The sequence below is a fragment of the Acipenser ruthenus genome, chromosome 12 (genome assembly GCF_902713425.1).
Source record: "Acipenser ruthenus chromosome 12, fAciRut3.2 maternal haplotype, whole genome shotgun sequence".
Taxonomy (NCBI): Eukaryota; Metazoa; Chordata; class Actinopteri; order Acipenseriformes; family Acipenseridae; genus Acipenser; species Acipenser ruthenus.
Window position 1 is genome coordinate 28,687,989 of NC_081200.1, and position 26,716 is coordinate 28,714,704.

Sequence of the window (26,716 nt, forward strand, 5' to 3'; positions counted from 1 at the left end):
TTGTGGTTAACAGTGTGCAGATGATCAATAAACACAGACAATTATAATCCAGGTGCAGTGTTATTTAATTATTTGTAATTCCAGTGCTTGACGCCAAAACAAACAGTAAACAATAAATGAAGCTAAGTAATACAGTAGAGCGTATTACTTTATTTATAATCCCCGGGTTTGTCCTGATAGAGTCCCGTTCTTTATACACCCACAGGAAACACATACACAAGTCCATTAGTGAGTAAATTAGTGCTCGTGGTGCAATACAGTTCTCCGTGATACAAGTGCAGTGATGTTGTCTGGTTTGGTGCTGGCCTTTGGCGACAGCTCCAGATCGTGTTAGCCATTTAATCACAATAAACAAACAGTTTTCAAACACGACAGTAAAAACAAACAAAACACTAACGTTTTCACCAGTCTCCTTTTAGGTTTGTTCTAACCATTTACAAAGGAACAGATCACCTCACTACGTCCCCTTTATATACCGTCAATCATGACCACTTGGTTAACGAGCACACATGTTCCTCCAATCCACGGATGCCACACCGTTAAGCTTCTTCTAGTGTACCATAGCTCAGTTCCCTTTCTAGATAACCGACTTCCACCTAACCCTGGGAATGAACTGTCGGGCAATCTAGTCCATGGTACTCTGTTCCCTTTATTCCGCACCCTCACAGGAAGGTCAGGAAGGAGATCTAACACCAAAAATCATTTGATCTCTGTCACAATCCTGTATGAGGATGACACACGCACAAACAAATAGTTCCTCTGGACCCTTACTTTACAGCGCTATCCAAAAAGATTGCAACACTAGCACTGCAGTTTATGTAAAACAGTTTCATTGTCTATGGAAAAGTTTTCCAGGTAACTTTCTAGCTTCTCTGACTTACTCAAGGTATACCAGAATTATCCACAGGGAAGCACATAAATAACACATTAAAAAGTGGGCTACCTGCATTCACAGACTGTAGAATATTTACATTATTTAATTAAATGATGTCACCTCCAACAACTTAGCCAACGAGGTGTTACTTTTGTGAATAAAGGGGCGTTCACACAAGACGCGGCGTGCATGCCGCCTTCTTGCTCGCTGCTCTGCAGTCGCCGCAGACCACTGTTCACACCCAACGTGGCAGGGAAGCGGCAGGGGAAAGTCAGCGGACGGTCTGTTGTTACGTCACGGCTGCATGTACAAGCAACAAACAGTAAATGGCAGCGGGAAGGGAAAACTCTTTATACAAAAGACACAAAGCTTAGTAAAAAATATATATATTTCAAGTATTTATAAAACCTAATTTTAACCCTCCCACACCATCATAATCCCCCCACAATTACCCAAAATATCAGGCAATTGTGTTGTTTAAAATAAAAACATGTTGCTTTTAAAAATTGAGATATTTTCTTTATTCTTTGTGAGTTTTGTCTGGTTTGCTGGGTATAGGCAAAGAGAGAGCGAGTTAAAGGCATCATTATACATTGATATTATTGAGCATTATCATATACACATGATTAAAAAATGCAATTATTGCCATCCCATCATATCAAACTTTTTTTTGGGGGGGGGGGGGGGTGACGGAACTGTAAAAGCGGCAACAATCAGTGGTACTGTGCATCTGACAACACAATACCTGGAACAATGAACAGCAAACAAAAAAAGAGAACTGTGATCGCCTTGCTCTACCGGAGAAAGAAAAAAAAAATGTACGATCGCTGTGGGTCCATGACATCCTCAAGAAAAGAAAAAGGTAACAACTCTGGAAAATCTGAAATCAGAACCACAAGCTTTTCCTCAGTTTTATTTTATTTATTTCTTCCTCACAAAGGAGCCTCCTACTTTCCCCTGATTGGCTGCTGGTAGTTTACGTCATGGCACGGCGAAAGTTGTAAATAGTTTATCTCCTGCACGCTGCTCTGCGGTACCGCTTGAGTGCTGCTGCGCGTGACCGCCTTCATTGAAAACAATTGTTTTTGCTGCACGGCACTGTCGCGCCGCGTCCGGTGTCAAACGCCCCTTTACAGAGGAATTGCTTCTTTCAAGAAATGTCCATGCAAAGTTTAATCGACTTTGAGCAACCTTGTTCTGGTAAAAAAATAAATAAATTGCAACTGTCAAGCAATTGTAACTGATTGTATAAATTGCAGAGTGGTTAATTAACAAAATAACAACAAAAAATATTTTTTTGCATTAGGTTAGTTATCTCTGTGCCTGAGGTTATATCACATAAAATATAACATATAAATAATAAGTGATTTTGCACATATGGTGGTAGAAATATGAATTCCTTTGGGAAGTAATTGACATGCAGGGTTAAACTCAAGTTCTAAAAACACGTAACCATTCTGTATTTTTTTTTTTTTGTGTCCTAGAGAGATACCCCTGTTTGGGAGTGAGAGGGTAGCTCATCCTCTCCGCTTATCTTTGACCTCTTTGAGAGACTGGATACCATTTAAAGACAACTGTAACTGTGACGGACAGATGTTCATCAGTATTTAAAAGAAACATAATCATAAAATAAGCCAACTGCTTTGTCGAGAATGTTTTTTGTATTATCAATAGCATAAATCTCACATTGTTAAATTAAAACCATTTTAATGAGAACATTTGCATAAGGTTAATTTATACAGCTGAATGTTTCTTGTTTTTAATGTTATGAAGAGGCAGATATTGCAGTAAACTACCTCTCTGCATTACATGATTATAAAGCCCTGCAGCCCAGTATCCTGGTGATGCCATTGACGTGATCCACCATTTCTTTGATATACAATTATTTATCGTTAGCTAAACTTGTTATAATTGCCGTAATTAACCGTAATGTTAAAGATTTGGATCACAGTACCAAATGCACTCTCCAAAAAAAGCAATTGAAATGCCTGCAAGGTTTCAGGTTATGATGTGTATTTGTATTTATTATTATTGTGTAAATAATATCAACAATGAGAAATATTCCCCCAGTTTTTGGAAATTTGATAAAACCTTGAGTGAGTATTATATTAGCATAAACTCAATAACAATAGTCAATAGGAATGGAATGTGGTAACTTGATGTCTATGCAGTACTGTGCATTCCGTTTAGGTCTAACCATGGAAATAGCTGATCTGTTATAATTGGTCATCGCTAACTTGGAAGTATGTTTTGTTTTGCTTCCTAACAAAATATTACCATCAAACAAAAAGAAGAATGTCTGCCACAACAGCTTGTTGCTACTTTGAAACATTGCCTTTTGTTAATGCACAAGGGGAATAAAGAGAGCAGATCTGTTTTGTAGAGTGTGGGTGTATTTCATTTAGAAGCTTATGCAATGGTTATGTTCAGTTTTGGTTCAATGTAAAGAGGTTTTATACCAGCTAGGCTGCTTTTGAAATCCTGTATACTGTTTGCAACAGACCACACCCTTGTAAGAGCTGAGAGTTCTGTAGCCTGTGCTTGTACCATGATATACTGCAGACATTTTTTTTGTGTTTTTTTTAGACATTTAAGGTATATAATAATCCTGTGACAAAAATATGGCCATAAAAAATGTACACCACCACCAAGGGTTATCCATTTAACATTCCGCTGCATAAACCAACATAAACCAAAACAAAATGCCGAAATGGAATACAAACATGATGTTCACAATAAACTTTGTTTACAGTTACATTTATTACTATTTAAGTTTCTGTATACAACTTCCCACATTTAAGAAAATATTTTTTGAAGTTATATTTTTGTGCTCTTTTAACTAATTCTTAGAGATAGAAAAGTGTTATATAAGCCAGTTGCATAACAGAGATAAGGCTCTACTGAACATCAAAGCTCTATAAATAGTATGCTGGTGGATTCTAGTAAAAAAAAAAAAAAAATCTTATCAGCATTAAACTATTTATTGAGCTTCATCCTTTCATGTCTCTATTTTATTTCTCTGCATTCAAAAAATAGTAGTTAGATTATAGAAATTGGGGATAGGTGATATTTTTTTTTAAGTTTGCATCGGTACTTTCATAGTTTATGAAAGTTGACTGAGTCTCTAGTTTGGATTAAAAGTAATCATTTAATGTATAATTAGATGTTTATGGAACACCCCTGCATTTTAGCTGCACCGTGGCAAGACATAGATTGCACAGGATTCCAGATCTGGAGGAATGCTTTCCTTTTATATGTGAATGCATTCACCCAATTAGATTGATGACAAGTGTTTGAGATCTGGGTCATTGTGGCAAGCTGGTCTGAACTGTGACGTGAGACCCGGAAGAAACACACAGCACTGCGAGTGACTGAAAGCTCTGCTTGTGGGGTTTAATAAATGAACAGAATAAAAAGGTTAAACAAACGAAAAACACTTGCAACAAAACGACGCAGTGGCCAAAACAGACAGACACTAACAAACAGGGACGAACACTCCACAAACAAGTACCGTGCTGGTGCTTCCAGCACGAAATAGCAATGGTTATGTTTCTTATTTTAATTCATTCATTCATATTATATCCTTTCTCTGTCTTTGAACACCCAAACCTGAGTGAGTCAAACGTGCATCTATATATACGGTTGTACTGGGATTCAATTGCTAATTAATTATTCACTTGAATTCCAGCACGTGAACTAATTTGTGCAATCCCATGCTCACATACTATTACACACTTTATCTGCACGTGAAGCGATTGTGCAATCCCCGTACCTAAATACAACTATATATTTTAAATCACTCATGCTAAATATCCCACATTATATCCTGTGCACCAATATATATATCCACCAACATTAACACACCACACACAACATATAACATAAAATACACACAGGGACCTGGCACACTGCCACAGTTATGTTCAAACCATTTTAAGCATCGTGAATTTTCCTTTTGAAACACACCTCACCAGGGTAAAACAGTAGCATGGGAGTCATGTAATAATCTTTGATGCTTAGGCATGCATGGACGCTTACAAATACACTTAAAACTTTACCCATGTTGTAAATAACTAATTTTCTGATTAAAGATCAGGGCCTTAGAAATCATACTAATATAGTGTCTAGCTCCAGATTGAATATCAGTTGATTATGTATGTCTATATAAAAGTTGCTTTGATTAGTCATGAACTGTAAGTACAACATTTTTGTTGGCTATTCTTGTGTCTTAATACTTGAAGGTAAAATGTTTTCTGTTTTCTTTCAGTCCATAGCTTATTTGAATTCATCAAAGCTGGGTCTCGTCTTGACCAACTCCAGTGTTATTGCCCACACTACTTTTCCTGCTGTCGGGATCCTTCGGAACATAGGCCAGTGGATCAGGACGGATTAAGTAGCTGAAGAAAAAAAAAAAAGTAGCTTAAACAAAAACTTGATTAATAGAGCTAAAACGGGTTATCATTACATTGTACATCAGCCAGGTGACCTGGACCAGTATTGAATGTGGGTCCTGTAGTGTAGCTGAGGATGAGGCAATTCCAGCATTAATAATTAGGTGCAACCTCATTTTTAATACTCACACTTTTTCTGTGCTACAGCATATACATGTTGTATGTTATATACAAAGTGCACAGTATACTTATGTTAGAGTATTTTACCCTAGTGTTATTTTTACTGGGGGACAATACAAAATATTTATGATAGGAATGTAACCCGAGGCTATTGAAACATGTGTCTTACAGTTATCATCCCCATAAACCAAGAATCAGGGTTGAGTAGAACATTCATCATTCTAAATTAGAAAACGATTCAGTATCACCAGCCAATCAGCTTCCACCCATCAATCAAATTTAAAACCAATCTGCTCAAGTGCAGTTTTTCTTTTTCATTTTGACTTGCCATAAAAAAATCTATTCAACAACAAATACTAAACAAAGACACAATTGGTAAAAATTAATTTTATTATCCACCAAAACCACCCAATCAATACTCAGCCGGACTGGAGGTCAGATAGCATCTTTCAACAACAACAAACCTGGACACGGACAAGTCACTAATTTTGCTCCATTCAAATATCTATAAACAGCTCTGTTTAATTAAGTTATTTGATTTTTCTCTAATTATGTTTATGATCCTTTATGAACATTTGGGGACGATTTTCCTAAAATCTTTCTCAGTGGAAGAGGACCCAACAAATCATTACAAGTTCAAGGAAAATCTAGGTTTTATAGTGTGTTTTTTTTTTTTTTTACAGAAAACAACGAGAAAATCTTTTTCAATATCTTCGGCTCGGGACCTATAACACCAGTCGCAGTCAACTACCACATGGTAGAGCCTTCATCAACCTGCACTATCTCTTAAGCAGAAGCCCTCTAAACTAACATGGATATAGAATCTTCAAATAGTCACTGTAACAACATTTACATCTAGTGTTAAAATAAATTCTCGCTGCAATTTGGTAAGATAAGGGTCGCATTTACCTAAGCTTTTGCAAATGCACAGTGTCTACACCACAAAATAAATGAATAGTACAAAGATTTTTCTGGGGTTTTTTCTTGTTATTAGCTTTGAAACCATATTTTTCATTTATTCTGGTACATATTATTAGTAGTCACAAAAGCCTAACAATTTGGGACCTACTAGGCATGCAATTTTGTCATGTGATAGACATACCTGTATGGTCTCTTCAGGACTCTTGCTATTTTAATAATATGTCTGTCCTCAACTATCTCTAAATATAGTCCTTTAATTTTAAGATTTAATTTTTGGATAAAATCACTGCTTCTAAAAAAATGATTTCAATTTGTCTAAGTTCTAATTATTCACTGAGGGACCCCAGAGGATTGTGGTTAATGTCGACAAGCTTGTTTCAATCCAGTTACAGTGTATATCAGATTTCTGCTTTACTTACACAATATCGCTCAGTTCGAGGCGTGTGTCTGGAGAAGGGTTTATTAAAATGTATGAGAGCATGTTTTGATGATCATTCATTCCTTCTAGATGAACACAAGACACAAAAAAAATATTGGGGAGTCAATATTATTGCAAGCACATCATTTTTTTATCATGTTTTAACCCTAAACTTATACTTGACATTGTTGTGAGACGGTAATTTATATTCCCTAAACAAATGATAAAAAAAGCTGTACACTTTAGGGGGTTGTAAATCAAACATTATTAGTGCACAGTAAAATATTAATTTAAAAAAAATGACTCTGTAATTATCCATAAAGAGCACCTGCATTACAACATAGTAATCTTTTATTTAAAAAAAAAAAATAATAATAAAAAAATAGAAATAACACTGCATATGGAAATGTGGCTATTTATTCTTTATTCCTATCTGTAGTAAATATCTCGCTGTATGGTACAGATGCCATGAATTTTAATTGGTAGCTTGAAAACCCTTTTTGTAAATACTGTATGAGCTACTATATGTTAGTCCCCTGCAATACTGCATCCTACCACAGCCAGCTGTTGAGAGACCAAGATTCTTCATTCGGTTTTTAACCAATTCAGCCAGTTCTTGTCTTTCAGATCTCTTGCAAAGGCTCATTCTTTGCTTGCTTATTTTCTCTTCTGTTTTGCTGAAGTGTTTTGGCACTTTTCTGCTCAGTCGTCTCGCCCACTGCATACTTTTCTTTCTCAAGAGTGGCCGATCCGACTGGTCACTCGATGTTGAGTTGCGGTGGTTATTCCGGTAACCAAAAGTGTCTTTTGTTTCTTTTGTATCTTCACAGTAATCAACGTTAACTGAAATCTGAGACTGTAATAATAATTAAAAAAATACAATTAAAAAAGGGTCCTTTTCATGGTATTCTAATTATTGATGTCTAAAGGAATAATGTTAGGCCAAGAAATGTGTTTGTGTTCATTCTGAAATATTACAATGCAGAGTGCCAGATTAGACCCTACCCCCAGTCAGGCACACCACTGCTAAAGTCTGGAGTTTCTTTTTTATGATTGGCATAGGATTGGGCTGCATATGCTCACATGTAAATGATCTTCCAAACCGTTTGTTTTCAGGAAATTGAATATAGCCTCACTTTTAAATGAAACTCATTTTCTATTTAAACACTGAACATTTGTTGTATTTTTTTTATTTAAAATGGTATATCAACAGGGTGAAAAAAGGGTTAAGTATTAAAATATGATTCCTTCCCTAATGATGAACAGTTTTTTTACTCCACAAAAATGTTACATACAAAGACTTACAAAAATAACAAAAAACCTGCTTTTGCAAGTAAATAATGCATGCATAATGATTTTTTTGTGAGCTGAACAAAAGTGACAGACTTTTGTATGGTCTATCAAGCAGAATAGCTACCTTTCTGCAAGACTTAAAAAGTTATGCCAAGGACTGATTTTGCATACAATTTGTTGAAGAATTTATAACATGTCACTATGACAGATGTATATGAGAAGGGAGAAAATATTTCGATTTGCCTTTGTGTAATTAAAATAGAGAACCCATTCGACAAAATCGATGGTGCAAGATCTGCCAACAAAGCAAAACAAAAACACATTCTTTGTCAAGCTTTCATGCAAAAATGTAGTTAAAAAGTAATTTATCTTTGGTTTAACAGTTTTGTTTCAATATATACTTTTTATTATTATTTATGAAGAAAATAGCTTCCGGGTGTAAGACATACTGTACATATACTTACTTGTGGGTTAATTTCACAAAACTAACATTGCAGGAAAAGAAAACAAATAGCAAAGTAATTTAGACATAAGTGACTGGGAAAAAAATGGAAATATACAAACAGGAAGCACATAATCTTTACACAAAAGAAAATATACATGTTTTTAACAAAAGCCAATGAAAAATAATGCTAAAGCAGTACCTCTGAAGTTGCTAGTTTGTGTGATTCTGTTCTGTAAACTCCGATGGGAATATCTCCTGTGGAGGAGCACAGCTTCTGATACAGCCTTCCATATGTCCTGATCCATAAATCATCCTCTGTGATTTTCATCTAGAACGAGTCCACAAGGTGTTTATATCATATGTAGCAGTTGTCTTTAACAAGACAGCTGGAGTTCCTGAAGTTCTTTTTAATGATAAACTGTATATAAAGTTTTATCAATTTCCAGCTTCAGGTCTATCTTCAGTATTTTGCCCACCAAAAATATGCTTTGAATTTACTACACAGTTGTACCTATACAGTATTCACACACTCTTTATTCATTTTAACAGTAGTATTCCCATGAGTAGCATGCAATAAATGTGGGTTGTGATTACACTGAAAAATATTTCTTAGTACTGTATATAGCCCATACAGTACGGGATTTCAGGGATTTCTGCATCAAGTAGAAGAGGTTTGTAAGTATTGAGCAGTTGAAAGGGATATGTTAAGCATAGTGGCTTCCCTGCAAAGCTTGTGTATGCTGTGACAGGTTGTCTAGAAGCTGTGTTTAATTGAAAGGGGGGTCATACCAAATTTGAGTAAAGATACACTGTGCTCTGATTTAATGATCTAAACAGTGGCAGATCTTAAAACTGCCCTTCAGTATTAAAACTCTTTATTAGGTACCCGAGTGGCTCACCAGGTAAAAGCACAGCTGCATGGTGTGCAGGGAGTCATGCAGCAAGGGGAGCGCAGGGGAGCGGCCTGGTTGTGCAAAGTCGTCATTCTTTGCTGGGGATTCCAGAGGGAGCGTCACATTGGTTCTGGTTCTCCCAGAAGTTAGGGAGTCAAAACCAGCAGGAACTGTTTCTCCTCATTGTGCTACAGTGGCCCCTACTGGCCAGGCACCTGGTAAGCTCAAGCAGACAACTGCAGGGCTGGTCTTTGTCCTCAAGAGGCTGGTAACTCGCTGACATCTGCTTGAGTTCCTGGGTGTAAAAGAGGAAATAGTCATGTTCATGGGATCGAAGGATGCCCACTGAACCTTCGGTTCTCCTGAGAGGTGTGTGGAGTTGTTGCTAAATTGGGAAGAAAATATGAGGTAATATTGGCCACTTAAAAAACATATATATATATATATATATATATTCCTATTATAATACCTCTTCTTACTTTACCTTTACAAGAAAGCAGAGCTGCATCTTTGCCATCAACCTGTGTCATCTGATCTGAGAGTGATGAGGAAAAAATTACTCTGATGAGTGACCTGACTCTCCCTGCGAATAAAACCCACGTTGATTTAAATGCACCGTGTGTGTAGCACATATCAAATAGGCTACGAAATAAAATAAAGTATTTTAATAAAATACATTAGTTGCCAAATGGTTTAACTTGTATTGGTACAATAACAAAAAATGTAATTTACGAAAGCATATTGTTCAACAACGTCTTGCACATCTGACAGTTGTAAAGTTACAAAATATATATATTTCTGTGCACCGATTTTTTTATTTATTTTTTCTCTCAATATAACCTCTAGAACACGTCTCAGACGAAGCAACAAAAGCACAAAAGTCTACAACAGTTTCCCATTACTTTATATTACAGGTTTACTACATAACTGTACTCTATAAAAAGTGTGATGTGAATGTGCTGTTACATACGGGGGTATGTTTGCATTCAGCATCTGTGTGACATGTTTAGTATGTGCGCCACCAGTAATTTAGAGAGTTGAGAGCTGCGACAGAGTTCATCAAACATGTTCTTGTTATTAAATACAACAGTTATATTCAATACCGGTTTTGTGTCTTATTTAAAGAACCGCACACATTGGAGGGATGTATTAAAATGGATCTGCATCTGGACGGATCTAGGATTCGGATTCAGTTCACCGAAGCTTACGTATTCGGCTGAATCCAAACCCTGCTCAAAAAGTAGGTATTTCTGCTGAATCTGAAACCTTAATATGTACTGTGTATATATATATATATATATATATATATATATATATATATATATATATATATATATATATATAATAACAAAAACCTCTATTAATCATTCTCGTGTTTCTCCCAGGGTTGATTTATTGACCCAGTGTGATGGGGTACACCCGGCCCCTGTATTATTTGTATGTTTTGTAGTATTATTATTATTATTATTATTATTATTATTATTATTATTATTATTATTATTATTATTATATTTGTATTTAGGACGGTGGTAGAACCGTGTTTTTATTGTTTGTTTTTAATTTAAAAACCTGTGAGAATGTGGCTGGAGCCTCAACAAGGTAATTGTTTTATTAATAATTAATTAAGTCTCCAGCCATAGCTTAAAAGAATCAGCTCCAGGCTAATCGGGGTATTTTTCCTTTGAGCCAGAGACGGGAGTACTATAGAGCGAGAGAATACACCCGGAGCAACTGCTACCGCTGTAGCACACAGTATTTGTTATTTTGACCATCAAGCCCTTTTGTTTTGTGTAGGGGTTTTGTTTATTATTTGATTTATTATTAAAAGCTGAGAGCAAACGCGTTTCGTTCCCATACCCACCTTTGTTGTTTTTTTGTGTTTGGAAAAAATAAATAAATAAATACATAAAAAATGGAAGGCTGGAGCTGGAGAGACGGCTGCGGGGAACTGCAGGAAGACCTGGCTCAGGAGAGGAAGGACAGGGAGGAGGAGTATCGTCTAATGGCTAGACATCCAGGGCGATATAGTCAGCCATTGCATGTGTGCCCCCTCTGCGACCAAAAACATTGGTTTGCCAACTGTCCCTTCTGCTATTATGAAGAGGAGGAACTAGTGCCTCAGTGGGAGGAGCCCGTGCATCCAGCGCCCAGGGGGGGAGCCCGTGCATCCAGCGCCCAGAAGGGGGGAGCCCGTGCATCCAGCGCCCAGAAAGGGGGAGCCCGTGCGTCAAGCGCCCAGAAGGGGGGAGCCTGTGCGTCCAGCGCCCAGAAGGGGGGAGCCCATGTGTCCAGCGCCCAGATGGGGGGAGCCTGTGTGTCCAGTGCCCAGACGGGGGGAGCCCGTGTGTCCAGCGCCCAGACGGGGGGAGCGCGAGCGTCCAGCGCCCAGACCGAGGGACCGCGGCAATCCAAAGCCCGAGAGACAGCTGCTCCCATCTCCACCAGCAGAGGAAGAATGCTGCCCCCACCTCCACCGCTTCCTCTGCCTCCGCCACCTCCACCAGCAGAGGGTGAAATACCTGCTGGTTCTGCTTCCACCAATGTGGGAGGACGGCTTACCGCTCCCACCTCCACCAGCAAAGGGTGAATACCTGCTGGTTCCACCTCAACCACCGTGGGATGACTGCTTGCCCCTCCCACCTCCACCAGCAGAGGGTGAATGGGAATGCCATGGGAAGGACAAATCCTGCCCTGCCTCGCTCAGCCCAAGGATGCCTGCCTTGCTCCGCCCAAGGATGCCTGCCTCGCTCTGCCCAAGGATGGCTACCTTGCTCCACCCAAGGATGCCTTCCTCGCTCTGCCCAAGGATGCCTGCCATGCATCGCCTGTGGTTGCCAGCTGCTCTGCATCGCCTGGGGTCGTATGCTGCTCCGCATCACCTGGGGTCGTCTACTGCTCTGTATCGCCTGGGGTTGCCTGCTGCTCCACATCGCCTGGGTTTGCCTGCTGCTCCGCATCGCTTGGGGTTGCCTGCTGCTCCGCATCGCTTGGCGTTGCCTGCTGCTCCGCATCACTTGTGAAGCCACCAGTTGCAGGGTACGAGGGAGGTGGCGCTCCCGCTGTCGCCTCTATGGCTAGGGGCTCCCCTCCTGAGTTTGCCTCCCGAGGGTCCGCTGCTGCCGTCGCCTCCCAAGGGTCCACTGCTGCCGTCGCCGCCTGGGGTTGCCACCGGCTCTGCTTCGCCTGGGGTCGCCGCTGGCTCGGCTTCGCCTGGGAAGCTGCCGGCTATGAAGAGGGGGGGAGAGGTCAGGAGACCAGCTCCCCCCGCAGCAGTTTCGCTGCAGGAAATTCGGTGGTCGGAGCCCCAGAAGTGGGAGCTGACGGCTACAGAGAGTAGGGGGGAAGGTCAGCCTGGCCGCTACAGCTGTTGGGGTGGGAGGAGGACCTCCCGCTGTGGCCGCCACCTTTGGCCCGTTATTGCCCCTGTTCCTGGGCCGGGACTGTGAACCGGGACTTTGGGGACTAAGGGGGGAGGTGTCCGAAAAGGCCATGTGTGTTACGCACAAAGAGGGGGGGCGTGTGTTATTATTATTATATTTGTATTTAGGATGGTGGGAAAGACGTGTTTTTATTGTTTGTTTTTAATTTAAAAACCTGTGAGAATGTGGCTGGAGCCTCAACAAGGTAATTGTTTTATTGATAATTAATTAAGGCTCCAGCCACAGCTTAAAAGAACCCGCTCCAGGCTAATCGGGGCATTTTTCCTTTGAGCCAGAGACGGGAGTACTGTAGAGCGAGAGAATACACCCGAAGCACCCGAAGCAACTGCTACCGCTGTACCACATGGTATTTGTTAGGCTATGGGGTCCAGTGATTAAAGAAAAGGGCTTGGAACCACTCTGCCACACCCAGTTATTAACATCAATAAAAAAATACAAAGTATTGTGAAATGTGAGCTCCCAAAAATCAGAAATTTTAGGGGAATGTATTTAGATTAGCTACTGTTTAGATCATTAAAACAGACCTTACTGAATGGTTGTAAGTTAGAACCAAAGACAACACATATATATTGGCACACAGCAAGGGTCAATTAGGAACATTCAGAACATTAAATTATTGTATAAAATACTTATGGGTACCACTGTGTCTGTAAATATTTGAGCAGAAAAACATTTGCTGTTAAAGTGGGTATAGAGAGAGACACTAATGCATCACAGCCTGTAAAATGTCACCCAACATCAACTAAATTATCCCTCCTATTCACATGTGGTAACTAGTGTTTTTGTTGTCCATGATCCCCTGGTGTTACACATCAAATGCCACAATTCTGCATGTAACACATTTGATATTATAGCAAGCCTACTAATTTCTTAAAATCCCGCTGAATATGTTTAGGATGGACACAAAGCTGCTGTTCAGTCGGACTACTAAAATGAAGACCAGATAAGCTTGAGTATGTAAGCAGGATCACAGCATTTATCACTTAAGCTTGTTCTCTCTCTGTCAGATCAATTGATAGATTAGTGCATTTTGCATTTTGTAAACTTTGTAGCGGGAATACATTTTGAAGCATGTAAATTTTAATCTTGTACCAAAAAAATATTATTCTTTGTTAAAATCAAACAATAAACCTTTATATGAAGCTAAGATGACAATCTGTCCACTTGCTTTGAAATTGCAATATTTTATGTTGTTTTATCTTGTGTGATCTGCATCATCCACTATGTGTACATGTATAAATAAGAAAAACTGCAATTCCCATCGGGTTCAAATGAAACTTACAGCACAAAGAAACCCAGATCCAGGTGTGGTATCCAACCCCAGAAGCAGCCTTGTGATGGAAATCATATAGTCTTTCACAAAGGACTACAACGAAGAAGCATTAAGAAAGTGTGTACAGTATATAGAGTAACAATCAAGATGAGTTTACACAATTATAACATAACATTTGTATATTCAAACTTTGGTAGATGCAATGCTAATTAAAGTTAATTGTCTTACTGTGAATGGCCTTCAGTCTCACATTAACATGTTTTCGTTTTGTTTCGTTGTATTCTATTTGTATTCAAATAGTTGTATTTAAATTTACACAACGATGAGGGCAGTTGTCATATTTCCTACTAAATAATTACACAGTACAATTATACGATTTACATTTTATTACAGCGTGTCAGGTGTGGAGGCCAGTATATTACCAAGATAATTTTTAGAACTATATTTATTACAGACAATGTAGGTGTAAATTGGTTGCAAATAAGGCAGAGCATATTAGATTGGGATAAGATTATGTAGGGACCAAACGTAAAAATGTACGTTACATTTGTGTGAATGAGGTGCTGATAGACATCTGGTGCAATACATTTTGAAAATCAGAATACATTACCTGGTACAGCAGAGTATCCAGCATGCTAATGCTAAACACTCTTCCGGCAGCAAATGGCAATCGGAACATGAATGCTAGATTGGAGCCTTTCTCACGTTCTTTCTGTCAACAGAAAAAAAATAAAAAGTTCACTATATTGTGAAGAATAATACTGCCCTCTACCGGAAGTTGTGTGCTTGCTTTTAAAAGCTTTAATGACCAAAAGCTATATTATAAATCAAAACAATAATAATGATCTGGATATTAGTCACTCAATAAAGCTTTTCTAAAATGATGATATACAGTAGCACAAAACATTAGGAAAAACAGATACAAACTATTGTTCACCTGTTTCCATCTGTTTTTTTAAAGCAATGAAATACTGTTATATATTTAAGTTCCTCAAAGAACATTAGATATAGTACAGTAACTCTGTCACAATAGGCAGTACTTTAAGCCAGAAAGCTGAAGCCAAACAACACAGATACAACAAGTGATATTTGAGGGATACCAGGGCTTTGCAGAAATATATTAAAAGGGACAGGTATCCACAAATTGCTGTCGGTCACTGCTGCTGATCCAAGCATGAAATCAAAAGACTCCCTGTAGAGGTTGCATAGGGGACTGAATGACTAGCAGAAATTGTCTATAAATAAAATTCAGTTTGTAAAGGAAAGCAAAATAGCTCAGAATACAATGGGTGTGCATATGTTTGTTAACGATACACGTAAATCAAGAATGGATACCCTCTAGATCTACTCATTTCATCTATCCAGGACTGGATTCCTCTAAAGAACTCATCTTTCATGTTTCACTGAAACCAGCTAGTTCACTATCTTCTTCTTCAGGCGTCATCTCAATGTGGTGAAGACTGGTGTTCTTTTCCTTCTTATTTTGACACTGATCAGTTATTTCCCTATTTCCTTTTATACCATACTATGTGCTTTGTATGTGCGCCACAATTATATTTTTAACTCGCAATGTAATCAATTAAAAAATACATTCCTTATTGACTTCTCTGTCAACTCCAGTCATTTCAATGATGTTTTCAAGAGTAAGCAGAACTGTACAATCAAATCAACTAGCGCTATACCACAAAACTTCCTGAACTCATACCTTAACTCACAAGTTGAGTTTTCTGTGCTTTATCAACAATATATAATACCATTAGTGTTGATTGATGCACTTGTTTTCATGCATCTATGTATTATTCAGCATCACTTGCTATTAGTTGGGGGATCAACTGCTTTTAAAGACAGGATTGGTAAGACCGCAAGTCTGGAAGCTTACCCTAACATTATTGTACAATACATTAATAAACAATTCTCTTACCTTTTCAAGTTTTGAAAGTGTCAGGGAGTAGCAGTCTTTTGCTCTAAACTGCATGAATCTCATATTTGCAGGGTGTGTAAGTTCTGTGATAATACTGAGACTTGAAAACAGTCTAAAATGGAGAAAATTAATACAATAAATATACTAAAAATGAGGAGAAATAAAATTAGATAAGAAAACAAACACACAACAGTATAAGATTTGATTGATTCATTTGATTGATTGACTGTTTGATTGATCGATTGTTCTGTAGAGAGCGGGTGGAGCTGGAGGCAACCCATCATAGTTAACCTTATTTGAAACTCACTTTTGTTTTTCTTGTAAGTATGCTACATTTTAATGCTAACACATCTGTAATGTAATGATCTCTGTGGCCAGCTCTGATTCCACATACTATATTGAAAAAATAAAACCATCAGAAATACCCAAGAAGGGGAAAAAAAGGAAAAACCCCTGAGGCACACAAAACAACTAAATGGGCATGCAGAGGAAAGCAAGATAATAAATCATCATCTGGTGCCAGTAGATACAATAACCTTCAGATTAAACTTGAAATAAAGACAACAAAAAGGACAGAATTTATTTGACACTTCGACTTGTGTGAATCAAACATATGACCTGACCAGACACATTTTTATCAGAATAATGGATTTAAACCTAAACTGCAGTGTCCGTTTGAGGATTTATAAAATGTATATCCTAAAGCCTGGAGATACCAGGTGTATAGTCAAGTGTGATGTTTTTTGAGATAAAAAAAAGAATAAAATAAATGGCTTAAACCAAGCTAAATGGGACATTTCTTGTCTATGTGGCAAATCTTTAAAGGGGTCAGTAAATAATTTCTTTGTCTGGACAGCTAAATCTTGATGATTTATGACTTTCCAAGTACTCCATAATCAAAGCAACAGTGCCATCTACTGATCAAACAAAAGAAGTGAGCAGTTTAAGGCACTAAGGCACTCCACTTACCTCTCTAAAACCATATTTTTAAATTTATATGAAGAGCCCTCATGTCACTGCATCATATACTTATTAAAAAATGTATGGTCTAAGAACAATTAACTCATTTGTCTGAGAAGTATGATTATATATTGATAACATTAAGCTTTTAAGAGGACAGATTTCCTTAGATAACATTCATGAGTACATAAATAATGTTAGGAAACAGCCTATGGCAACAGCTTTTACTGCTAAAGCTCAGCTTACCGGAAGAGTGTCTGTACGTTCACAATGGTTTTGGCATCTGCCATGTAGTCTTCTTCAGCGCTCATGGTGCTCTCCTTATCCACAACCACCATGTTAGCGGCAAAGGAGACTCCACACCGAAGCAAATCATCTAGGCTTTCATGACAAAATGCAATCAAAAGATTATTTTAAAACAAATGAAAAGCAGCTATACTTTGAGCTAGCATTATCTTCTGAATCTGAAGCTGTGAGAACAGAATGCAATGCTACAATTTAGTCGCCCAAATACAAATATTCAAGCAACATAAAAACAAGGGAGTGTGTGAATCTTTTAAAGAACAACGAAGCATGTTGGAAAACACACTAATGCCTTTCATGATGAAACTTTCAATAAATGAAGATTTTCGAGAAAGGAAGATGGTGAACCATGATTGTTCCTGGAATATAGGTTGAGATGCCAAGGGCGGGGGTGGGGGTTAAATACTGGTAGGCCTTCCACCCACCCCTAGAAAGAAACTATATATTGTGTTGCATTGCTTACCTCATTCTCTATCATAGCAGGGGTGTTTTATAATCTACCAACCACCCCTTTATATTACGCTTGGAGTATTATCATTGTTGTGCAGGCAAGAATGAAAGACAGAAAAAAGAGAGAGCTGTTGCTATGGGAACAGCACATAGGGAACCTACAAGGCTGTATGATAATTGCTCAGCTGTGCTATACAGTGCCTAATGTACTGTAAAAGAAGGTGTTTAGAATCTCATTTGTAAAGGGGAAATTACTGAGGTTGCAACTGTGTTACACTGAATTTGTCATTTTGGAAGGATGGAGCCTTCTACAGAACTGAGGTCCATAATAAATGTAATTTTATAACAGAAAAAAATACTATAAAGTATAACATTATGTATTATTTTTATTATAAAATATGTGCTGTAAAGGTTAGTTTGTGTTTGTTTTTAAATGTTAAGAAGTAATTTGTACAAAAAGATGCCCATTGGTTAACATTGGTTAGCAAATTACATTTCAGGTTTATGTTTATATTAATTTGATGCCCTGAGTTTAATATCATCCTTTTTTTTTTTTTTTGTTACAATACAATTATTATGTTTGCTGGGTAAAGATTGCTATATGAGTTAGCAGAGCTGGATCTAACAGGAGCAGGAATAGAGCAGAAATGAAATGGAATGAAAACCAGAAGACAGTGGGATACTGAGGACTGGGTTCAGAAAGCCCTACTTTAGACCTAAGAAAGCTTGCCTAGGTCAAGAGATAGTGATTTATTTCTACCTACCAGTATTATGACACTCTGCAGGTACTATTTATTTATTTATTTATTTATGTATTTATTTATTTATTTATTTAATTCTACACAAGATGAGAAGTAGCATTAATGTTAAGTAACAGTAGCTGTATCTAAAATCTGAAAATTTGACTTTCAATGTGGTGGGGTGATCGCTCAATAAAGGGCTCTGACAGGCAGAATCCAGTAATACTTTCTCTACTGAAACATATCCTGTAGGAGATCACATAATAAATAGGCAACAGTATAAACAAGAAACACCACAATAATTAAAATAATACAGAAGATACACACCATAAAGAAACCCAGGCCATTTTAATCATCTATTATGCAACATCAGAACACAGCACACAAAACAATCACAGTAAACATGTAAACCCATTCTTTGAATTCTTACATACTTGTCAATTGAGCCAACCATGTAGTAAACCATTGGAAACCAGCAGATTGCCTCAAGAAAATGCAAATCTGGCCTAGAAAAACATGTAGTTGGAAAAGTGGTAAGGCTAAGATGTTCTGCTTATCATAAATTCAGCAGATACTCATATCTTTCTCAAAGGGGGCCTGATATTCACTAAATGATGTTTGGTCACTCCTTGACCTCTTTAAACTACATTAAAAAAACATTCCGGTATAGTTGTTAACAATGTACATCAATAGTTGTTCAAGGTCCTATAAATTGGTTGAGGCTTGAATACAATTTATATTATTTTTGAAAAAGCTAAGAAGAAAATATAGTATTATATTTAGGCTGGGACCAAATCAAAACTTTGACAACCCGCTAATCGCACTGAACAAGACTATATTTAATAGTGTTTTCTTTCTATGAGTAGAAGAAATAAGATATATTCACAAAAAAAGGAAACGCTATTAAATACAGTTTTGTTAAGTACAATGAGCGGGTTGTCAAAGTTTTGATTTGGTCCCAGCCTTAGTGTTTGTAGAATCTCACAGTGCTTTGCATATTACCTTTATTGTGCATTATTATAGGGTAAGCCTATAGAAATTGTACTGTAGAATGGTAGTTACTATATACGTCATTGCCTTTGCTGTCCTAGTTCCAGAAACAAATGTGTTGTATAGTATTAAGCAGGTAATATAGCTCAAAGATGTAAGATCAAGACTATTTTATATTGCACGATCATTTATGTTAAAGCAAGAAAGAGAGAGCAAAAGGAACAACTGTTTTATTTCAGTATTTGAGCAGCACAACTCAGAACCACATCATAATGATTGAAACATAAAAAGGCAAAGGAGAGGTACAAAACAAAAACAAAATAAGACTTTAAATGGTTTTTGATTGTGTTTAGTTTACTAGGTAGTTTTATTCAGAAAACTATAGTTTTTGTCCACCAGGTGGTGCAAGAACATTGCATCTATTATAGTTTTATAGGAACTATAATAATAATATTTAGATGTAAATCTACTTACGGGATATCCAGTAGAACAACTATAGGGTTGAGCTCTCTTTTTGGTCTATAGTAAGCCCTGAGAGGAACAATGAAGTTGTACAGGCCATTGCCAACAGCCTCTGCAGAAACGATGATTAACTTGTTTTTAAAACCATATGATTTTGCATCTTCATGACAGTTATGCTGACAACCCTAAAAAGAAAAAAAATATATATAATACAAATTACAGGTATAGTAAATGAGTTACTGTTTATATTTTCTTTCCATGATACCCATGTATTTAGTTTATCATATGGATAATCATTTTTTTCTAACTGAAAATCATATTATTATTGGTGTTTGTTTAGGGAAAGTGACTCTTTCATATGTCCTGTATTGCTGTATTAGGTTATGCAGTCACATATAGCTCTGTTGGTAACAAAATAAAATAGAATAATACTAAAATAATACCATAATAGAGTATTTTAGAGTGATATCTTACCTTATCAAGTCTTAAACAGCAGAATGGTACCTTCTCTCGAAGCAGATGGCAAAATGTTGGTGAGCTCCCAATGTAAGGGGAATTTGGAGGATAACCCTTTATATATCTAAGAAAAGATAAATCTTTGTTTTTTTTCATTGCAATTTTTTTTATGAACAATGAGTATACATTAATAGCTGGTGAAGGTGTCACAAATAGGTTGCTGCAAATTGAAATTCATGTTGAATAATAGCAGCCACTTTACACCATATTTTTTTTAATAAAAAATCTAATCAAAATGTGCAGTAGTTCACAATAGGGCTCTAAATGTCATGATTTCCATTACATGAGAGTAGATGTTAAAACTTCATGCTGATTTGAACTCGGCTCTCGCCAAGATAAGCACCAACTAATACGCAGCTTTTCAGTAAACTAATGTGATCCATTGTGTCTCCATCCATTTGCGTTTCCTTCCATATGATGATGTAGATATCCTTCTGCCTGGTGTTGATGGCTGAAGTGTAATGCTGGCTCCAGGGATCAGCTTATTTTGTCTCCCTAGCGCATCAACACACACAATGGCTGCGATGCTGGCTCCGGGGATCAACCACAGTGCGGTCTCTCCAGCGGATCAGCATGACAACTGTCTGGATTGAGCGAAGTAGGGTACATCTCTGGGGTCTTCAAGTGGGCACCTTCCATCCTCAGTGGTTTGTCGACTAGCCCACGACACCTCAAGAGGGCTCGACGGTGATTCTGGCGTCCCAGCATCACCCCCCTCTGTCCCCCACTCAACTCAGCCCAGCTTACTTACCCGTACATCAGCGTTTCTTTCTTTTTATTGTGCTTGAGATCCCCAACCAGAATCTTTCCGTCTCAACCACAGCCAGTTGCTGCTCCTCTCTGCTGCTTCAGATAAGTTCTTCACTGTGCTATGCAACTCTTGGCCACTGAGAAACCGGGTTGTAGAGTGTGCCACAAATCCTTGACAACCCACCTCCACTGAGTAAACCCGGACTCTCCATCCTCGCTGTTCCGCTTCAGTGGCTAGTTGAGCATACCGCAGTTTCTTCCTCTCATACACCTCATCTACAGCATCCTCCCATGGCACTGTTAACTCTACCAGGTGAACAAGGCGTGCTGATCCAGACCACAAGACAATATCTGGTCGAAGGTGAGTGGTGGCAATCTGAGGTAGAAAAATAAGCCGTTGACCAACATCTGCCAGCATTTTCCAGTCTCTAGCAGCTTCCAGTGGTCCTGGGCGAGGCTTGGTTTTAAAACCTTTTCTTGGTGGTTGCTCTCCTTGGCGGAGGAATGTTGTCTTTTGTGTGTAATGTTTTGATGGAACTGGTGGCAACTTATTGGTCATGTTACACTTATCTTCCAATGCTAAGGCCAAACATCAAAGCACCTGGTCATAGTGCCAAGTAAACCGTCCTTGGCTAAGACCCACCTTACATCCTGTCAAAATGTGACAATGTTGCAGATGATGAACATAAAGGACATGAGGGATCCTCTCCTTCCCAGAGGTTTAGGTTCTGTGGTGATGGGAGAACATCATATGTTGATCTGATGAGGAAACTGATCCTGCTCTGTTACATTGTCCATAGGTCTTGCCAGCAATATCACTAAGAAATCAATTATCAGCCTGTTTAATTGGAACATACTGTACATAATACATTGTTTCACTATGACTTACTGTGGTTGATGGTCATTAACCTGCAGAGCTACAAATATTAAAAACCCAGTGTGACAGAGAAAGAATGAATCTTGGTTATAATAAATCTCCCTTCCGACCTGTGAGGGCATTGTCTAAAGGGAACTGTGTCCTCCGGACTGGATGGTCTGCCAATTCATTCCAGGGAAAGGTGGAAGTCGGGCATATAGAAAGGGGGTGGAGCCACGGTACACCAAGTCATCGTCCCAGGCGGGAAACGGTGTGGCAACCGTGGATTGGAGGAAAAACGGTTGCACTCGCTAATCAAGGGGGCATGGCTGACGGTACAAAAGGGGACATGGCTAAGCGATCTGTTCCTTTGTTATGGTTGAGAAAGAACCACTGAAGGAAAATAAAATAACTGTGAGTGTTTAGTGTTTGTTTGTTTTATCGTTTCTAATTGTAGTCATTTGTTCTTATTAGACGGCAAACATGTACCGGGAGCTGTCGCTTAAAGCCAGCACCAACCCGGACAGCACTTCATCACTGTTCATGAATAAATTGTATTTCACCACTTGCACGTTAGCACTCACTCCGGACTTGTGATCGTGTGTGTGTCTTTGTGTGTGTTTATACTGTGTTTATTATTTCAGGACTGTAACCCGTGGTTTAAAACAGTGTAGTACACATTGCTGTGTATTGCCTGGGACTATTATTTATGGACAGTGAACTTTGTTGTCTGTCATCTGTTACGCATTGCATCACTTCTACACCTGTGCACTGCAAACCACTTTGCCACACCCAGATAGTGTTTTTATTTATTTTTAGGATATTAATTAATTACTGAAAAAATCCATTTACAGTTGTGTTTCTGCAGTTACTTACTGCATACTCAATTGTAATAGACACTGATTTATTCAAACAAATTTCATTCACAAAAATCACACACGTATTAAATATGTTTTTCCTGTTGTAGGGCATCTTGATACTTCAGAGTTTCAGACAATCAGGTTTTGGATAATTAAGAGGCAACTGTATTATTGTCATTAGTATGATTCCAGGTGTGTATACCTTCTGTCATATGAGATTGTGATCAATATTTTCCTGTATGGGCAAATCACAAGCAAATTCACTTCCATAGCAATTTTCCTACAGTGGAAAATCAGGTCACCTATGTCATAAGGAATATACACACACACACACACACATCTGCTAAGAAATAAGAAATAAACACACACACACACACACACACACATCATTCGATTGACCTGAATGTTTTTCTGTTTTTCATGCATTGTTTTTAATTCAGAACTTACTTACTCTTTGAAAAATTGAAGACAGTACTATGCAAATTATGTGCCAGGAAGTTATGATAGTAAATATGGTGTTGACATTTAAAAAACAAATATTTATCAAACAAAGAACACATGAATTTGTATGAAAGCCAAAATTGCATTGTGCAAAAAAACTAAGAACTTTACACAGCTAGTGTAAACATTTCAAATGTAAAGTATTTCTTGACCTTGATTTTATGAATGATTTTATTGTTGCTCTTTGCTGTGGAAACGATGTGATAACTTACTCTTCCCGTGTTGATTCTTCATCGTCTGAAGGTGTTGCTTCATCTTCTGATTGGTCACTGAGTAAATCACATGTTTGAACGGATGAAGCGTCTGCCACTTCTAATACAGGTGCGATGCTGGGCCTCCTCCCCCCTTTACAGCCATCAGCAGGAAGAGTCAAGTTTGGACCACTCGAAGATCTGCACCCTGTGTCATGCAGGTCAATAGCAACTGTGCCTACATACAAAGGTACACATACAAAATATCTTCAATATTAGTTAGGTACGTTATCTAAAATGACACCAAAAATAGTTGCACTTTTTTTTTAATGGTATCATTCCCATTAGGGTGGTTTATATTAATTGAGTAATAGTATTTGTTTAGATTAACTTTTGTATTTTTAGGAGTTTGTCCCATCTAAATAGTACACCAAAACTTGTTACGGAAATGAATCTTTCATGAAGTACTGTATGGTCTCAATCACTTTAATGTATTAATTTGTAAATTGAGTTAATTAATTGCATGAGTTGTACATTTAAACAGATGCTAAATGTGTATTAACTTTAAATGATTCAATAAAAACAAATACACATATACTAACCCATACTAGCAATAATACTGTGTACAGGTAGTCGAGAAGGCCCCTGATAAAATGAATTGGATGCCCTGGTTCTTTCTTCTTCCTCCTGTTTTTTAAAGGTTGAATTTTCTTCCTTGATGATGTTGATGTAAAAACAAGTATCTGTGGAATTCATTATGTAGCGAGGCCCGGGATTTAATAAAATATTTTTATTGTCTTCTCTCCGTGCACCAATCAAACAGACCCCATATCTAAATAAAAGAAAGATAAACAAACGATAACCTTTCCATGTGGAAATTACCTGCAGTAAACTGAATGCAACCGTTTAAACGACAGACATGCCCTTGTCAAAAAAATATTAGCTTTGAATTGGATATTACAGGTTTACACATTTACAAGTTTAAAGGTGGTGCCTTAGTTAAGATATGTGCACTTTCAAGGTAATTAATTTTATTTCCAACATTTGCAGAGAATTCAACTACAAAAAGGAAGTCTTTTAACTATTACCATTATATATTGTTATTATCTTTGCAATGGTTTTGCGACTCTTGCGGGGGAGTCAACAATTGTGATCTCATGTTCTCATTTTGTGAAAGCCAATGAGATTTGGTCTCATGTTCCAGTGCCAGTGTCATCCAGGAGGTTATTGGATGAAGTTCAAGTTGTATGACGGCAGAGAGCAGCAAGCAGAAGCTCAATCTCTTGGAAATTCAATTGCCCAACAAATGAAGTGTCGATCACAATTGGATATAGGTTCAGTTTTCAATGAAGTGTCAATCACAATTGGATCTAGGTTCAGTTTTCAATGAAGTGTCGATCACAATTGTATCTAGATTCAGTTTTCAATGAAGGGTCTATCACAATTAGATCTAGGTTCAGTTTTCAATGAAGGGTCTATCACAATTGGATTTAGGTAAAGTTTTTAATGGGTTAACTCACTTTTTGTGTGCATGGAAGGAGGCATATGTGAAGCTCTTCCCCTCATACTCTGCAAAAAATATACTTTCTTCCATGACAATGTGGTAGACTTCATTCCCAGAGCATCTCCCATACATCTCCTGCCACTGTTCTGGCGATTGCTGGCCCTCCCTGCAAATAAATAAATTAAATGCCACAAAACATAGAAATAAATCTAGACCCATATTTAGTGCAGTTTCTAAAAGTCATAAAACAATATACATTATTATTTTGGTGTAACATTTTCTGGGGATGTGTGAACTTCAGTGAAAATAATGAAGTTCCCAATTCTCCAGGTAAATATAGTAGGGAATCCTCAGATTGGAAAATCAGTTCACCTGCTTCTATTATGTGTGACTGCAAACCAGTGTAAATGTTATACCAAAATAATAATGTATATTGTTGTATTATTTTTAGAAATAATAATCATAGACTATACTAGCTAAGTATTGGGGAAACAGTAACACATGAAAAAGAGAAACACATATAACTAACTAATGATTGAAGAACCACATTCATTTAGGAAAGCACTGTTTATAGGGTTACTTTTTGTGATGCTCCATAATAATTAGCTGAAGCAGGTACACACCTTTTACAGGGAAGTGATTTTAGCAGTAATCCTCAATTTTTCAACATTCCTAATGTGTTTTTTTTGTTTCTTTACCTCTCCTGTTACAGTGTAGCTGTACTCTTGTTAATTATAATTATTTATTTCTTAGCAGACGCCCTTATCCAGGGCGAATTACAAACGTTACAAGATATCACATTATTTTTACATACAATTACCCATTTATACAGCTGGGTTTTTACTGGAGCAATCTAGGTAAAGTACCTTGCTCAAGGGTACAGCAGCATGTCCCCCACCTGGGATTGAACCCACGACCCTCCGGTCAAGAGTCCAGAGCCCTAACCACTACTCCACACTGCTGATTGTTACTAGATGGTGCTATTTACTTTTATGGAAAAGCGACAATAATGATAAGAAAAAATAAATATGTATTTTACATAAACCTTTTTTTTTTTTAATCAGGTCAGTTTTCTTAATTGCTTGCATGACATGTAGCTAAAATTGAGCAACACTATGAAATGTGTTAAAGACAAAAAATACCAGGTGTTTGCTTATTTATTCATTTCTGTTCAATCTTTTGCAAAATAACGTTCTAGCATACAAACCTGGTTGCAATGCTTTTTGCATCTGACCTATTTTAAAATGTTGTGTTACATTACAGCTGTATAGTATACTTTCATAATCATTGCTGTCTAGGTACAGTACTTACTGTCCTCTTGAGGTATGAACAAGCAGGGTTATCAAGGTAGATGTTGCTGGGCAGATGCAATTGAGTGCCAGCATGGCATACTTAAACTCCTCTTCACAGACCACGTGATCTATAATGTTAAACAACAGCTTCACCTCACTGCTACAGAGAACCTTGAATACAGTTGTTGACAAATCATTATTTGTACCCTAACGTATGATATTACAAGATATCCTCACAAAGTTATGGTACATAATGTATAATTGCAACTTGCAATTTGCATAATTACAAGCA

At 37.7% G+C, this 26,716-nt stretch overlaps 1 protein-coding gene across 1 annotated transcript in view; it reads right to left on the reverse strand.

Moving 5' to 3' along the window:
* Window positions 1–1,584: 1,584 nt before the first annotated feature.
* Window positions 1,585–26,716, reverse strand: part of LOC117417391 (potassium channel subfamily T member 2) — a 72,590-nt gene continuing 47,458 nt past the window's right edge. The window contains exons 15-29 of the mRNA XM_034029526.3: window positions 26,444–26,552; window positions 25,149–25,298; window positions 24,231–24,460; window positions 23,650–23,866; window positions 20,429–20,534; window positions 19,967–20,139; window positions 18,937–19,008; window positions 17,256–17,390; window positions 16,050–16,161; window positions 14,739–14,840; window positions 14,138–14,221; window positions 8,722–8,850; window positions 7,340–7,640; window positions 6,786–6,870; window positions 1,585–5,271 (exon numbers count right to left, since the gene is read on the reverse strand). Coding sequence (XP_033885417.1) covers window positions 5,163–5,271; window positions 6,786–6,870; window positions 7,340–7,640; window positions 8,722–8,850; window positions 14,138–14,221; window positions 14,739–14,840; window positions 16,050–16,161; window positions 17,256–17,390; window positions 18,937–19,008; window positions 19,967–20,139; window positions 20,429–20,534; window positions 23,650–23,866; window positions 24,231–24,460; window positions 25,149–25,298; window positions 26,444–26,552 — 2,114 coding nt within the window. The 3' untranslated portion in view covers window positions 1,585–5,162. The remainder of the gene's footprint in view (window positions 5,272–6,785; window positions 6,871–7,339; window positions 7,641–8,721; window positions 8,851–14,137; window positions 14,222–14,738; window positions 14,841–16,049; window positions 16,162–17,255; window positions 17,391–18,936; window positions 19,009–19,966; window positions 20,140–20,428; window positions 20,535–23,649; window positions 23,867–24,230; window positions 24,461–25,148; window positions 25,299–26,443; window positions 26,553–26,716) is intronic.